Consider the following 14820-nt stretch of genomic DNA (forward strand, 5'->3'; position numbering starts at 1 on the left):
AACATGATCAAGATGACGTTATCCCCAACATGCCCAGGCGCCACGATTGGCTCTCGCCACGCACCACCTCGCACAAACGTGTGGCTGGAAAACCTGAAAGTTGACAGACTGAAAACGTCATGCAAGCATAGATTACGAAGATGGAAGTTTGTCTGGGCTGGGGCTTTATAAGTGCTGCTCGCCCGTGGAAGAGTTGATTGCGCCAGTCCCAGTTTCAACTTTATAACGACGACATACGATGCCTCGAACACTCTTGCTGTGCTTCATCCACGGGTTCAAAGTCTGTTTCTCCGGTGGATCTCGATACAGGTGATTTATACTGACTAACCATCTGACTAGGGAACCGAAGACACTTTCCACGACTTTCCGTTTGTATGCAACCGGCGCTAGACGCAATCAAAATCAAGTTGCTGACCCCTCAAAGGACTTGAAGAAAGCAGTCGCAAACCTTCTCCCCGATGATAAAGTCGAATCCGTCGTTTATCCCAAATATGAGACGACCGGCGAACTGGTCCAGGCCAGCGAGGCCTTTCTCGGATGGTATGTCATCACTCGTGAAGCCCTGACTGAACTCGCTAACAGCCCCAGGCTAAAGGAGCGCGTCATGGACATGCGCAAGAAGAAGTCGGAAAAGCCATGGCCAGCCAACGATCGAGATGTCGGTGTTGTTCTCGTAGCTCATTCCATGGGGTTTGTATTCCACTTCATCGTCATCCTACCCCATTGCTGACTTCAACTCAGAGGCTTCGTGGCTGCGGATTCCCTTTTCCTGGCCCTCAACGAGAGAGCGGCCAATTCCAGCGATGACGACCTCATCTTTCCTTTCATTCAAGGTATTCTGACCTTTGACACGCCTTACAACGGTCTCGCCCGATCAATGTTCGTCTACGGCGCCTTTTCCAACTACCAAAAGGTCAACAGCGTCTTCAACGTCATGACGGCTCTTTCTGCCGCTGCACCAGCTGGCCTCGCACGTTTGAGTGCTCGACGAGCGGCAACTTCAAGTGTAGCCGCCACAGGGAACCCCAAGTGGAAGACTTGGCAGTTGGTCGCTGTCAAGACGGGCACAGTCGGCGCCATCGCTGCCGGTGGCGTGGCCGCTTACATGAACCGTGAAGCCATCATCAAGGGCATGCGAAGCGTCAAGAACATCAACAAGGAATCCGTCGTCGAAGGATACCGCCAGAGCATGGATGCTCTTGGGCAAGGTCTGGCCTACATCAACCGCGGCAACGTCGGAAAGTCGTTTGCCTGGCTCTCGGATCACTTCACCTTTGTCGGCGCCCTACTCAGACAAAAGGAACTCCATCGTCGACTAGAGCGCATGGGGGCACTCAAAGGCATCGGGATACATGACTTTTACTGCTCTCTTGGTGAAAACGGCTACTGGAGCGGAGGCTACTTCGTCCCTGAGAGAACCTTTTGCGCTGTGCCCGAGGGGAGCCATTCGGCGTATCCTCTTTTCGAGAGATGTCCCATGCCCAGGGCGGTTGATGAGATTGAAGCGCATCTGAACATGTTCAAACCGGAGAAACATCGAGGCTATGAGGAAATGACGAAAAAGTCGGCCGAGCTGGTCAAAGAATGGTTCCTCAATGAAGAAAACGTCGTCGACGATCCTCAGTTCCGCGAGACACCCCCGGAAGAGGTTGCTGAAGAAAAGACAGCCCAGGAACTTCTAGAAAAGGATCCAGGTCAAGAGGAGGGAGGTGACAAGGCCGTCGAGACAGATGAGAAAGAAAAAGACAACGAACTGCCCGACGAGTCTCCTATCGACATCGCAGCCGCTGCCTCCCTGGTCCCGCTCCCTGACGACGAGGGGGATCTAATTGGAGACGCCAGCCCAGAGAATGCCGACACTCCAGAGAAGCGAAATTATCTCAACCATCTGTTCGGGGTTGCGCAGCAAGCTGGCGCGGGCTTTAGCGATGTCAAAGGCTGGCTTCCAAGCAAGATGCCAAACATGCCAAGCATGCCCAGTATGCCCGCAATGCCCAAGGTTCCTGCTTCCGTTTCCTCACTGGGAAACGTCTCCATGCCGAGTGTAAGGATTTTCTCCAAGAAGAACGACGACACTCAGGGAACCGAGCAGAAGGAGCTTCAGGAAGTGAAGAACGAAAATGGAGAAGAGAAGAAGCAGAGCCAGGAAGAGAAGACAGAGGAGGGTAAGGGAATACGAGAGGCGGATGAGAAAAAATCGGAATCCGGGTAGATGTAGTATTGTCTATTTGTTGCAAGGGTTGGGTTCATGTCATTTAATAGGTTTTGTAGGTTTGAACCGTGAGGCACAACTTTTTAAGAATGATAATAATGAATTGCAACAATATACTCAACTAGAACTGCACCAACAGACGCCAACCTATGGTATCCTAACGCTCCGGAATATCAGCATCTTGGCGAATGCCCCCTTTGCCCTTCTCGCCCGAGTCCCGGTTCTCCTCCACTTCGCTGTTCTCCTCCTCCATGACCTCGCTCTGCCTCATCTCCAGGGGAGCAAGGGCCACGTGGGGCGCGTAAAAGGTCTTGCTATGGTGCATCTTCTCGGGAGGCACAAAGACGTCGAACCAGCGGGGCACAACGAAGCCGCAGGCGATGAGGAGCATGACGCAGTGAGCGACGGTGAAGGCAAAGACGTGCAGAGGATCGTTGCTCTTCTTGGTAAAGGCTGGGTACGCAAACGAGACGACAATTGACAGGATAGGGGCTGAAACGTAGCGAAGGACAATGGGCCAGAGCCATGGGATGCTCCAGTTCTTGCCCGTGGCGATAACGACGTTCAGGTCGCGGCGGAGTTGGTTGCCCTGCCCAATGTTAGAGAAGAAGAATCTTGAAGGGGTTGATGCACTCACAGAATAGAATGACAGCCACCAGAGCTTGGTCAGCCAACGGTTCTTGCCCCAGAACCTCGGAGCTCCTGAGTCAGGAGTCTTGGACACGATGGCGGCCACGATGTTGGTCAGCACAAAGATGCCAAAGCCTGTACCAGCACCAGCCTCGGGCCCTTCAGCTTGACCAATAGCAACACCGAGAACCATGGACAGGATGTAGCCCGCGCTGTAAACAGCGTATCCAGTCACACCAACTTGGCCAACCACATCCTTGAACTGATAGAGCGTGGTTGCGCTGACTGCCTCGCACCAGACGACAAAGATGAGGCAGAGGTTGTTGGTCCAGGTGTCGACGGCATCCAAGAGATAGAAGCCAAACTCGGTGCAGTAGATGAGCGAGAGAAGGAATGCAATAACAACAATGGCCGTGCAGATGGGAGTACGAGGGTACTTTCGACCCAGGCCAGAGTCACAAATGAGCGTCACAAAGGACTCGAGCAGGGCGAATGCAGAGCTCAGACCCAGGACAGCTAGGGTGAGGAAGAAGAGGGCGGCCCAGACATTTGATCCGGGCATCTCAGCGAGGCCGAGCGGGTAAGTCAGGAAGCCGACGGTGAAGGTGCTCAGGGAGATGGACGGGTCGTCAGGAGAGTATCCCAAGAAACCTATGACGCCAAATACTGCGAAGCCGGCCGTAATCTCGTATAGAGAGTTGCAGCACGCAATGATGAGCGCATCCTGTACAGTATTGGCGTACTTGGTGTTGTACGATGCGTACGACGTGAAATACCCAAAGCCGACTCCAATGGAGAAGAAGATTTGGCCACACCCCCCTGCCAGATGTCGCCATTTCCAAGTCTCCAGCCATTCCACTCACCAAAGTAGTACTTGATGCCCTTGCTGGCATCGGGAAGGGACACGGATCGTCCAAGGATGATGATCAGCATGATGACTGGAAGGCCCATGGTGAAGTAGACGGCCCTGCCGGTGGTGCCAACGCCCTTGAACATGCAGAGCCAGACAGTGAACCAGATAAATGCACACCAGCCAACAGTCTCGCCAATCATGCCCGTGCCGGGATATTCGATATAACCCCCCGATTCAGGGGTGACGGGGTCCACGTTGGCAATAACATCCTGCATGTAAAACTCTATGCCCCGACCCTTCTACGGCAGGGGGCTGTGGAACGAAGCCCGGAAATAGTGCATGACCCAGGCCAGGATGGGGACGTAGTATGTGGCCACGACGAAGCCCGTCATGATGACGGCGAGTCCAAGACCCTTGAGATGCTTGTTGATGCCGTGAAAGGCAACGACCACGCTGCCTCTGTAGGCCTGTCCGATGGAGATCTCGAGGATCAGGGTAGGAATCCCCAGGATTATGAGGGATCCAGAGCATGCCGGATGCGTTAATATGGGCGCCCAGACCGAGTCCCCGCCGCTCCTTAACAGAGCCCCCGCCACGGCCACGAGTCCGCACCGTCCAGACCGACCGCCAAATCCAATTGTCGAAATTCTGCTCCTCCTCCTCATCGTCAAGTGCATAGATGAGGAGGCGACAGAAAAGCTGAGCAGTGTAGAACGCAAGTATCTGCCGGACAGGGTCGGTTGAAGAGGATGGCTGCTCGCCTTCTTTCCTTGTTACCTCCTGGAAAATGTGGTCGAGTGGAAGGATCAAGCGAGCAGCTTGCGTAGACACAAAAGAGGTCATCACTTTGGTCGGAACAGCCCAAAGGGGTAGTGCAGCTCACCAGCTCCAGCATCGAGAGGAACGTCCCAGGACGTTGGCCCGGTGTAAGGACTCCTGTCGGGCTCCAATGCGCCGTCAGCCCACATGGCAAGGATAACATCGAGCCGAAATGTGACCTCTTTCCGGATTCCAAAGTTTGGGTGCCGGCGCAGAGATGAGATGGCCCTCAGATGCCGCTTATTAGCATCCCAGGCATGCAAAAGATGGGAGCGGTTGAGCTGGGGTACAAAGGCGCGTTGGCGATTTTGGTCCATACCCTCAAGGTCTTTCAACATGCCTTCGTCAAACGCAAGGAGAGGGAGGTGGCCTGAGCTGAAGAGCTGGTAATTACTGAACATGATCCCGAAGAGCTCCTTGCTGCAGTTGTACGCCTTGGCACGGACGATGCCGGGCGACCTAGCATCCGGGTGGCCTGGGTTGGGGACCCGACTTGGCCTCGCCTTAGCATAGTAGGTCCCTGCATCGCGGAGGAGGAAAGAACGGTAGTATTTGGCGTCAAGCGGGGCTTCCGGGACCAGATCTTGGAGGCTCTTATGAAGATGACGGCAGCATTCACTTTTCCAGAGTAGCGTCCAAGGTTCAGCGCTGCCCTGAGCGTCCTGTGACCGCGATGACGATGGAGGTCTGCTAACATGGTCCCGCATCCCCACATCAAGCCAGCAGGAGTGCATGTCGAGCTGGCTTGGGTCGAGATTGGCCAAGATAATATCTCGAAACAGAGCCAAGCTTTCGTGGAGGCTCGGTCGCGCAAATACGTTCTTCAAGTCATGAGATTGGAAAAGCAAGCGAGGGTTCTGGAAGTAGGCAACGCCTTCCCCTCGCCGTGTTTGGATCCGATGCAAGTTCGCTCTCTCTACGATCGACGCCCAGAAGTGCGGGAGGGCATCGGCAGGGATGTTGTATGCCAGGCGAAAGGACCGGCTCTCGTCTTCAGCACTCCAGCGGCCAGCACCCGGCTTTTCCTGATAGGCACGAGATTTTGCGTAGATAAGGTCATAGGAGCTGGGGATTTCCTGCCGGGCGTGATCGGGAACCGTTTCGTAGACGGCTGGGAGGATTATCTCGTCGTAGAGATCTCTGAACCGTGTGAGAGAGAGACTGTTTGCGGAAGCCCGTGTCTGTGAACGGGCTCCATGTGGGAAGAAGACGAAGACGGAGAAGCGGACGCCGGCCGTGGTAAAGGAGCCGATACAAGTGTGCCGCGTATGTGCCAGGTCCAGGCCGTGAGGCTGGATGACTTGGTTGGTGCAGATGTTACTCTTATGAGGTGGGAAGAAAGAGAGTCGAAACTGGTTGGGGGCTCGAATGGCTGACAGGCTCTTAGCCCCGAACCAGATGCTGTCGATATCCCACTGCCGCGTGATGGTGACGGAATTGGGGGACAGGGAAGCCTGTGTCTTGCGGAAGGAAAGCGGCTCGACCGGTTGGTCGGAGAGGAAGCTTTGCCATTGGGGGAAGGAGGCGCGAGGATCACAGGCATCACGGCCCTCCCCGAAGACGGCCGATAAGGGAGGAAGGGAACGGCTGAGGCGTTGAATCCGTTCTTGAAGAGTGTGAGTGTGTTCGGATTCAACAAGCTGGCGCGAGTCTTGGCCTGAGTAGAGCCGGATTGTAAGTATCTATACCTATGGGTTCAATTAGGGTAGGAGGAGAGAAGAAGTGGCTTACAGTCGCATTCACGGCTGAAAAATGTCTGAATCACACGATCATATACGTCGCTCTGTGCGCGGAGAAAATCGGCGCCACCGGCGGTCTCCTGGTTATGGATGGCTTGAAGAAAGCTGTCAAGGGCTGGATCATTCGGCCCAGAAGACGACGAGACTGATGGTGGCGGGGCTGGCGGGGTGAAGGAAGTTGATGACCCTAACAAGCTTGGCGGGCCTGTTGTTGATGGAAGGGAACTGCTGAGCTCGGAAGGCGGATCACCATCTTGCTGGTGGCGATTGGGCGATGGTGCTAGGGTCGTCGGCTGTGATGATGCGAACTCGGCGTCGCGTAGGGAGCCTTCGGGGACACGAGCAGAGAGATCAGTGGGTGACGAGGGAAGAGACACTAGCTCAAACCCAGGTTCAGGACCAGATTCGGGGTCAGAAACAACTGGGCCATCGCGTATATCCAGTGCAGAAAACTCGACAATAGGCGGCGACTCTTGGAATCCTTCATCCTTGCTGGACGGTCGGTTGCACCCTTGCATCTTCCTCTAGCGTCGCCGGGGGTATTGTCTCGGCAAGTCTAGGGCTTCGACGTCTCTGCTGTTCTATCGGCCGAGTCAGTTCTATCGGTCGAATAGATGATGATGACGCTTCCGTTCGCGGATCCGTCTCGACAACCGCTATGTATGCCGTGGCTACAGAGCCTATTCTGTTTGGCGAGATTATCGGCGAAGTTGGCCGCTCGATAAGCCTTGGGCTCTGTTGGGATGGCAGCAATGGTTCGTCGGCCAGGTCTAGGGTAGCATTGCCCTGGTTCGCAGTATCCGGCTGATCTGGGGGTATGGATCCAAGCGTTAGATCGCCACTTCACAGAGAGAACATATATTGGGAAAGGGGAAGCTAGAAAGAGGTATGGCTTATGATCTGTAGTGGCTTCTTTCTTTCTTTTTATTCTTTTCCGTTTTGATCCCAACCCTTACATTATCTACAACCATAATTATAGCCGCAAGTACGGTTCGTGCCTACTTACGTAGCCCGTCTTTGGTAAAAAAACAATCATGATGCAATTATTAATATGTCACCGAGCGTAAGGCAATAGGTGCTCTGATAAACTCATGGTAACCCTGTACCCATAGACATGTAGACTTTTTCTCTCCGACTATCGAAGATCTGCTAATTCCTAACTTCTCTTTGGGGAGGCTCAGTCTGGCTGAGGAATTGTTTTAGCGAAGGATCGAGCCTTGTGACAGTCTCGATTGCTTTCATTTTAGCTTCGAGATGGCTTCGAATGTCGTATTGCTCGCCGTTGTTGGTAAACAGCACTTGAATGCGCCGGAGTTGCTGGGTAGTCCTCCGGTTCAGTTGAGGAAGAGATTGAATTGCATCAGTGAACACCACAGCGTTGTGGCGAGATGGCAGTATGATTGTGGGTCTGTAGGGTTTGAATGCGACACGGACAGACGTTGACGAGATAGGGATGCGGAAGGGATCTTCGTACTCATCTCCCGTCTTCAAAGGACAGAATTTCCAGGGCAAGACATATGCCAGGTCATCGCCACTTTGGGTCCATTGGGGGCCTGTGATATCCATGAGACATTGCAACGCTTCTTGACATGTGCGGTTTCTTGTTTTGGGTTTCATCTGTTGTAGGTGGTTTTTGTGAAGGACAACTTGTGTCCACGACTGCTGGAACTGGTCCCCACGACTCCGAAATTCCTCATCGCTCATGGCCAACGAGGTGGTAGCTGGCGGGATCCGGGGATTGCGGCATTGATAGTCATCCATCGAGGCCCAGGGGCATCCCATGTTACTCTTTGGCGGCGAGAAATACGGAGCCCAGAACTGGATCCGGAAAAATGATGGCTGATCCTCGTACCAGGTTCCCGAACTGCGGTTCGTCCCGATCTCCTTACTTCGATCACCATTAAAGGTGACTAGAATGAAGTTCCCAATCATGCGACGAAATCGAGTATCGAAAGGTCCCGCATACTCGTGAATCGTTTCCCAAAATTCCTTGAATTTCCGATACAGCTTCAAAAAGTCGAGGCCATTCCAAGTTGGCGGATCCGGGCGGTCAAAGAGGTGCCCGAAGACGAATTCAGACCAACCATCGTCAGGCGGCAAAACCTTACGTGCTGCCTTCCAGCAAGGTAATTCTCTCGGCATCTGTCCAGATTCGGAGCCCAGGTGGTTATCGCTATATATGCCCCAAGCTTCGTCGTAAATCTCCCATATGGTCTGAGCCGTTACGATGCGGCCAATTTAGGCTACCGATTCCTCTTGGCTCTGCCGCAAACGACGAATAGAAGGGAGTGCATTCGGCCCTTCCTGAGGTAAAACCCGGCTCCAGTACAGTTGCATCTTTGAGAGCATATGGAGGTGATACGCCCGAGCGACTTCTTCGACGGCGAGATTCGTGATATTTTCGACTAGTTCTTCGGCCGTTTGGCTGTGCCCGCGATCGAATTCAAGCCGAGCCTCCTGGATCCACTGCTGCAGACAGTGCTCAACCGAGACTTTGTTCGTGGTGAAGGATTGGATGTTCGACTGGTGCATGAAACGGGTATGAACAGGACTTCGAGGTAGGTAAAGCTGAACAAGAGTCTCGAGGGCGATATGTCCACCACGCCAGTCCATGCAGTCTCGGGGAATCCATGGCATCCCCGCCGAATTCACTGGACCGTCAAGTCCAAGACCGCATCGCTCCAGTTGTGATCTTCTTTTTGACCCATTTCGCACTGTCCATCGTGACAGCCAAATCCAGTTGTTGTATGAAAAGCGCCGTTCAGCGTTGAGGCAATATATGAGAAGCCGACAAAAGAGCTGGGCGGTGTAGAGAGCAAGAATTAGGCGAGGTGAGGAATAAGCGGGACTTCGTGAAGCCTGCCGGAATAGATGATCAAGGGGTACAATGAACCGTGCTGCCTGGGTGAATATAAGGCAATTAATAGGAATTGATATAGCGGCATGACAATTTTGATACAGAGGCATGACTCTTACAGCGGCATGACTTTTATGGCATCTGATTCGCCAGATTTCCGTCGACCCATAGATACATCCTCGCAAAGGCGGTGAAGCCAGCTTCGCTAACAAGACCTTCCTTTCAGTGTAGAAGCAATTAGGTCGGGCCAGCCCCCCTAGAACAGGTCTTGCCCAGGCGTCAAAATAAGGTCTAGTTTTCCATACAGAACAAGGCTAACTCCATTACGCCCTCGAAGGCAGCTATCTACACCTCTATTTCCTAACTGTTACCATGCCCCACCCCCTTTCGGTAACCCCCCCCTTTCGGTAACCAAAAAAATCGCCTTCCCATACAAAACTCACCAAGTTCACTTACACATATTTCAGTCATTCTTGAACCTATTCACAAGTCGTCGCCTTCAACGTATAAAAAAGTGGCTAGGGTTCACTTTTAAAGGTCAGCTCGTCACGTGGGGCCGGTGGTCCGTGGTCACCCTGCACTTCAAAATTTGCAATTCAGCGCCCTAATCTCCTCCTGCTTCCTGATGATTTCTCCTCTTGCTAGTACTCCACAATTCACCTAAAATGGCTTCACAACGGCCTCGGAGTGTTTATACGGAGGATGAAATGGCTGATGCCATACTTGATATCACAGAAAACGGCTTATCGCAAAACCATGCCGCCCAGAAACACGGCATACCTCAGCAGTCCATTTCCGACAGATTCCATGGCCAGACAGCCTTGGATGATCAGGTTCAACCTAACCGACACTTATCCAGGAATCAGGAGGCTAATTTAGCTTCCTGGATCCTCCGCCAAGAGTCCCTGGGTTATGCTCCCTCCCACGGTCAGATCCGTGCTTGCGTCGTGGCTCTCTTGAAACAACAAAACAAGAAGCAGGAATTGGGACGCAACTGGGTAGCCAAATTCATCAAACGCCATCCGAAGCTCAAGACCAAACCTGGGAGACGTCAGGAGGCCAACAGATTCAATTCATTCACTGCCAAAGCGGTGCACTGGTACTTTGATATCAGGGAAGAGGAGTATGGGTGGATTAAGCCGGAAAACACAGTGAACGTTGATGAGGGCGGTATTATGACTGGTTTTGGTGAGTGTCTAACTTTTTATTCATGAATCTAGCTAATCAGGCTTGTTTGCTAGGTCTGGATAGCCTGGTGGTTGGGAGTTCAGATCCAAAACGAAAGGCCCTACTCAAGGGTCCTCAGTCCCGTAACTGGACTTCATTTATTGAGGCCATCACTGCGGACGGCCGTGCTTTGACGCCTGGCATCATATTTAAGGGCAAGGAACTTCAAAAACAGTGGTTTTTGGAAGAATTCCGGAAAATAGCTGATTGGAATTATATTACTTCGCCTAATGGATGGACAGACAACCACATTGCTGTCGAGTGGCTTGAGAGAGTCTACTTGCCTCAGACCCAGCCTGCCGACGAATCTGATGCCAGGCTTATTATTCTGGATGGACATGGAAGTCATGCAACGGTGCGTTTTTTTGTTTATATGCCAAAGAATCAATGTTGATTTGAAACAGGACGAATGGATTGTAACGTGCTTTTTGAACAACGTCTACTGTTGTTACCTCCCTGCCCATTGTTCTCATGGTCTCCAGCCGTTGGATAACGGTGTTTTTAATGCTTCGAAGGCGGCATATCGGAAAGAGCTTGAAAAACTAGCTTCTCTGACTGATTCTGCACCTGTTGACAAGGTCAACTTTATACGGGCTTATGCCAAAGCACGTGAGGTCGCGATGACGTCAAAGAATATATTGTCCGGTTGGAGAGTCACTGGAAATTGGCCAATTTCACGAGCCAAGGCATTGCGGCATCCAGAGATTCAAGCAGACAGGATAGAGACGGCTCCCGATCCTATCCCCTATTTGGGCTCGGATGATACACCAAAGACCAGCCGCCAAATTCGTGATCTTGGCAGGAACAAGTCTCCTAGAAGTCGAAAACGATATGCTGTGATAGCCAGAGGCTTTGAAGCCCAAGAACAGGCCATTGCAGCACATGCCAGCAGAATTACTAGTCTGGAGGAAGAAGTGGCTCGTTTGAAGAGAGGGAAGAAAAGAAGAGCTATTCCTAATCCGAACAGACGGTTTATGACACTCAGCGAGGCTCTTATACAAGATAAATCTATTCCCGAAGTTGGAGATCAAGGAGCGTCTATTTTGGTGGATTCTGAATCAGAGGAGGAGGTGGTCTCAGACACGGAGACAGCTTCGGAGATTGAGGTCACGGCCGCACCTGAACCCCCTCAAATAACCACCAGGTCTGGGCGGCTTATAAAAAAGCCTCGACAAGAATAGATACTTCAATTCTCTACAGAATGATATATATTTTATGTTTATAGACTCAAAATTTGATGGAAATCTAGCCGGTATAAAAAATAGATTTTGGGTGGGAAGGTGATTTTTTTGGTTACCGAATGGGGGGGTTACCGAAAGGGGGGTGGGGCATGGTATACAAGAAAGAACCTCCTCGTCGCTCTCAACCATCTCCCACTGACTCCTTCGACTCCGGATGCTTGGTTGCGTCCTCCGTCCGCTGGCACGTACCCCTGTAGTTCTTCCACTTCCCAGAACAGCTGGCCGACCGCGTGTCCGGGGCTGGGATGAGGGAATGGCTTGGCTACTAGCCTGGCTGCTGGCCTGTTGGCTCGATTCCAGTGCAAGCCTAGCAACCGTCGAATTGTTCCGACTCCCTGGTGGTCGACCCCGCCTGCGCCCTGACGCCTGGCTAGCTGGTTGGCTTGCTGGCTTACTGGCTGGTCTGTCGGCATCGCTTTCCTTGCTAGCCGATATTGCTTTGTGATCAGTCCGAGACCTTTTGACGACATCGCTGTTCGCAGTTCACCTAAGTACTCCGAGCTCGAGCCGAGATACTCGCGGGCAGTCAGTACCTCGTCCTCTGCGCATGCATGGGTGAAGTCCCGCTCTTGGTCCCTGATCATATCCTGTATCGCTTCAACTAGCCGATAGAGGTGGCTCAAGCCATTGAGAAGGTAGCTCTTGACATTGTTATTGCTTGCTTCTGTGCCAGAAGTGACGCGGATGCCGAAGTTGCGATACTTGCGGATGAAGCAGCGTGCCCACTGAGCCCTGACAGGCATGTAGGTTCCATGGAGATATCGCAGGATAGCCCGCTGGTCATCAAACTCCCGACAGAGGTTTACCCACGCCTTCTCATGAGCCTCTTCGGTCTCGGCGAAGAGGACGACCTTCCACATCATAAGAACCCCTCGATAGCTATGAGGGATAGCCTCGGCTGCTGGTGTGTGGATGAACTGTCGGTCTCTGGGGTTTAGCTCTGCTTGTGTCTGTGGGGCAGGTGCCTCCCCGTCGCTGCTATTAGGACTGCTGCTGCTGCTGGTGTGGCTGCGGTCCTTAACCCACTTCTGCTTCGACCTGAGTAGGACGTTGGAATTGATGTGGTGGATGCAGAGCTGCTGCTGTACCTCAGGGAACTGATCGTTCAGGGCGGCTTTCATCGAATCGTCGAAGTCGGTGACGATAATGTCTGGTTGTCGGATCGAGTGCTGTTCTGCTAATTGCCGAATGCTTTCGGAAAGGAACTGGAACCCTTCCCGTCTCTCGTTGTCGATCAAACCGAAGGCGGCATTGAAAACCGATCCCAGGCAAGTCTGTCCCGTTGCCTGGAATAATGGGAGCTTAAAGCGGTTGGTGTTGTACGTGTTATCAAAGCTGATGACCTCGGGGAACCGCTTCCACATCTGAAGACTGTAGGGGAAGGTCCAGACAACGCCAAGAAGACGGTCCGGGTCATCGTCCGCCCACTTGACGAGATAGGGAATCTCCCTCTCGTCGAAGAGCTTCATGAGTGCTGCTGTAGGTGTATGTCCATCGAACTTATTGCGATTGATGAGAGACCTGGCGTTGTAGATGTCCCTCTGTGTGAAGACAGACTCGGGATGTTGCTCCTGGACCACAGCCCGTACATCGCGAGCCCGGATTCCAACCCTTCGGCTTGTTGATTCAACTGTAGCCCTAATAGGCGTAGTGAGCCTCCTGTGAGAGGGATGGGCAGATGGTCCGATGCTGCGCCCGTGGTTATGCTGGCTGTGTTCGGGGGTTGAGTGCTGCTGTAAAAGCCACTTACCCTCCTCTAACGCCTCTGCAACGACCATCCACTTACAACCACACTTCCGGGATTTACGTTGTCGGATCCCTACGCCTTTAGTAGGCCCAGGTTCTCCGAATCGATCGCATTGGAATGAATATCTGATCTTCCGGCCTTTGTACGAGTAGGCATTCCGTCGAACAACACCAAACCCATGAGCCTTTGCGAAGGTATTCACCCAGTCGAAGAGAACCTCGGCTGATGGTGCTGCGTCGCCTGGGATTGGTGGATTTGGGATAGGGTCTGGGGTAGGCGACGACGATTGTTGGAAAGGGGAAGATCTGACTGCCTGTGGGGGTGATGATGCTTGGGGAGATTGGATAGATAGCCCTCGAGGCGGAGAGTATGGCGGAGGGGATTCGTAGGCATCTGTATTGAGTGGTGACCAACCCCATATCTCTCGCCATTGGCGTACTCGTTCGTACGACCGGGCAAGTTCAATAGTCAGTCTCTTCTCCTCCCCGATAACCTCGCGTACCAACTTCAAGGCGGATTCAAACTCGGCCCTTGTTGCAGTTGGGAGCCGTTGGGTAGATTGTGGTGGAGAGGAGGATAGTAGTAGGTCGGTTTCAGGGCCTGGTATGGGTATTCTAACTCGCTGCGATCGTGTTCGTCCGGATGGGAAATTATTCGAAAGGTGTATCTCGTGATCGAAACGGAGCTCCCATGGTGGCTCATGGAGCCCCTGCGATCCATGAGGCCGTGGAAAGCTTGAAAAGGTCTGTGGATAAGATGCGAAGAGATTACCGAGCGTATTTTCATCGCCGATACCGTAGTACTGGCCGATACTTGTCGCGGTGCTACTAGCTGACTATGGTCTATTCGTAAGTAACGGTGGACTAAACCTAGCTTGTCGGCTCTGTCGCTGTCGTTTTCGAGGACGTGATTGATCGCTCGGGCTAGGCCTTCGGGTTCGGCGTCTTGAATTGCTCTCTGAGCTAGGAGGAGACTCGGATTGGGACATAATGAAGGTCCTTATCGTCAAGGGCTGGGAGACTGGCAGTAGAGAGCTATCTGATGGAGCGCTTGATCGCGTCGCGTCGCGACAGTCCTAAGGGATGGTTTATGGACAGCTGAACTCTGGGTACAAATTAGAGCGGTCGGCGAACCGAGATGTGTTAACAAAAGTGGGTCATATCCTATCCCTTGAGCTGTGGAAAACCTCCCGGCCGTACCGAGCCCCACATCCGCCCCAACTTCTGAGAGGTACATGAGGGGAACCTTATGATGCGTCATCGATTGATTCCACCTACCCGGGGGGGCATATTCTATCGAAGTGCCGTGCCTCATAGAGGGGGCATCAAAACCTGTAACTGTGTCACTCCTGTAACTACTGTCAACCTATAGAAAATTGGCTGCTTGACAAAAATAAGGAGTCAAAAAAATTTAAACTTTTAGCCCACTTTTTCAAAGGGTGATTTTGCTGGGCTATTTTTGTCAAGTAGCTAATTTAATATGGGTTGACAGTGGT

The 14820-nt window shown here is 52.6% G+C and overlaps 5 protein-coding genes across 5 annotated transcripts; 2 read left to right on the plus strand and 3 right to left on the minus strand.

The window, feature by feature from the left end:
* Nucleotides 1–238: 238 nt before the first annotated feature.
* MRS44_018833 (uncharacterized protein) lies at nt 239–2212 on the plus strand (the record flags this gene model as incomplete). Its single annotated transcript, XM_046278337.2, has 5 exons — nt 239–280; nt 340–372; nt 425–540; nt 589–690; nt 742–2212. The coding sequence occupies 5 exons, from the start codon at nt 239–241 to the stop codon at nt 2210–2212; spliced, it is 1764 nt and encodes a 587-aa protein (XP_046136321.2).
* A 157-nt stretch (nt 2213–2369) lies between these two features.
* On the minus strand, nt 2370–6771 carry MRS44_018834 (uncharacterized protein; the record flags this gene model as incomplete). The annotated part of the gene is made up of 7 exons (XM_065615339.1): nt 2370–2801; nt 2850–3661; nt 3706–3994; nt 4040–4271; nt 4321–4513; nt 4579–6165; nt 6246–6771. The coding sequence occupies 7 exons, from the start codon at nt 6769–6771 to the stop codon at nt 2370–2372; spliced, it is 4071 nt and encodes a 1356-aa protein (XP_065471411.1).
* A 631-nt stretch (nt 6772–7402) lies between these two features.
* On the minus strand, nt 7403–8395 carry MRS44_018835 (uncharacterized protein; the record flags this gene model as incomplete). Its single annotated transcript, XM_065615340.1, has 1 exon — nt 7403–8395. The coding sequence occupies one exon, from the start codon at nt 8393–8395 to the stop codon at nt 7403–7405; it is 993 nt and encodes a 330-aa protein (XP_065471412.1).
* A 1380-nt stretch (nt 8396–9775) lies between these two features.
* On the plus strand, nt 9776–11518 carry MRS44_018836 (uncharacterized protein; the record flags this gene model as incomplete). The annotated part of the gene is made up of 3 exons (XM_065615341.1): nt 9776–10298; nt 10352–10692; nt 10742–11518. 3 exons carry the CDS (start codon nt 9776–9778, stop codon nt 11516–11518), a joined length of 1641 nt encoding a protein of 546 aa, XP_065471413.1.
* Nucleotides 11519–11646: 128 nt separating this feature from the next.
* Nucleotides 11647–14313, minus strand: MRS44_018837 (uncharacterized protein; the record flags this gene model as incomplete). The annotated part of the gene is made up of 2 exons (XM_046271335.2): nt 11647–14149; nt 14195–14313. The coding sequence occupies 2 exons, from the start codon at nt 14311–14313 to the stop codon at nt 11647–11649; spliced, it is 2622 nt and encodes an 873-aa protein (XP_046128603.2).
* Between the last annotated feature and the right edge of the window lie 507 nt (nt 14314–14820).

This window comes from Fusarium solani (assembly GCF_023522795.1).
Source record: "Fusarium solani strain SB1 chromosome Unknown bctg00000017, whole genome shotgun sequence".
Taxonomy (NCBI): domain Eukaryota; kingdom Fungi; phylum Ascomycota; class Sordariomycetes; order Hypocreales; family Nectriaceae; genus Fusarium; species Fusarium solani.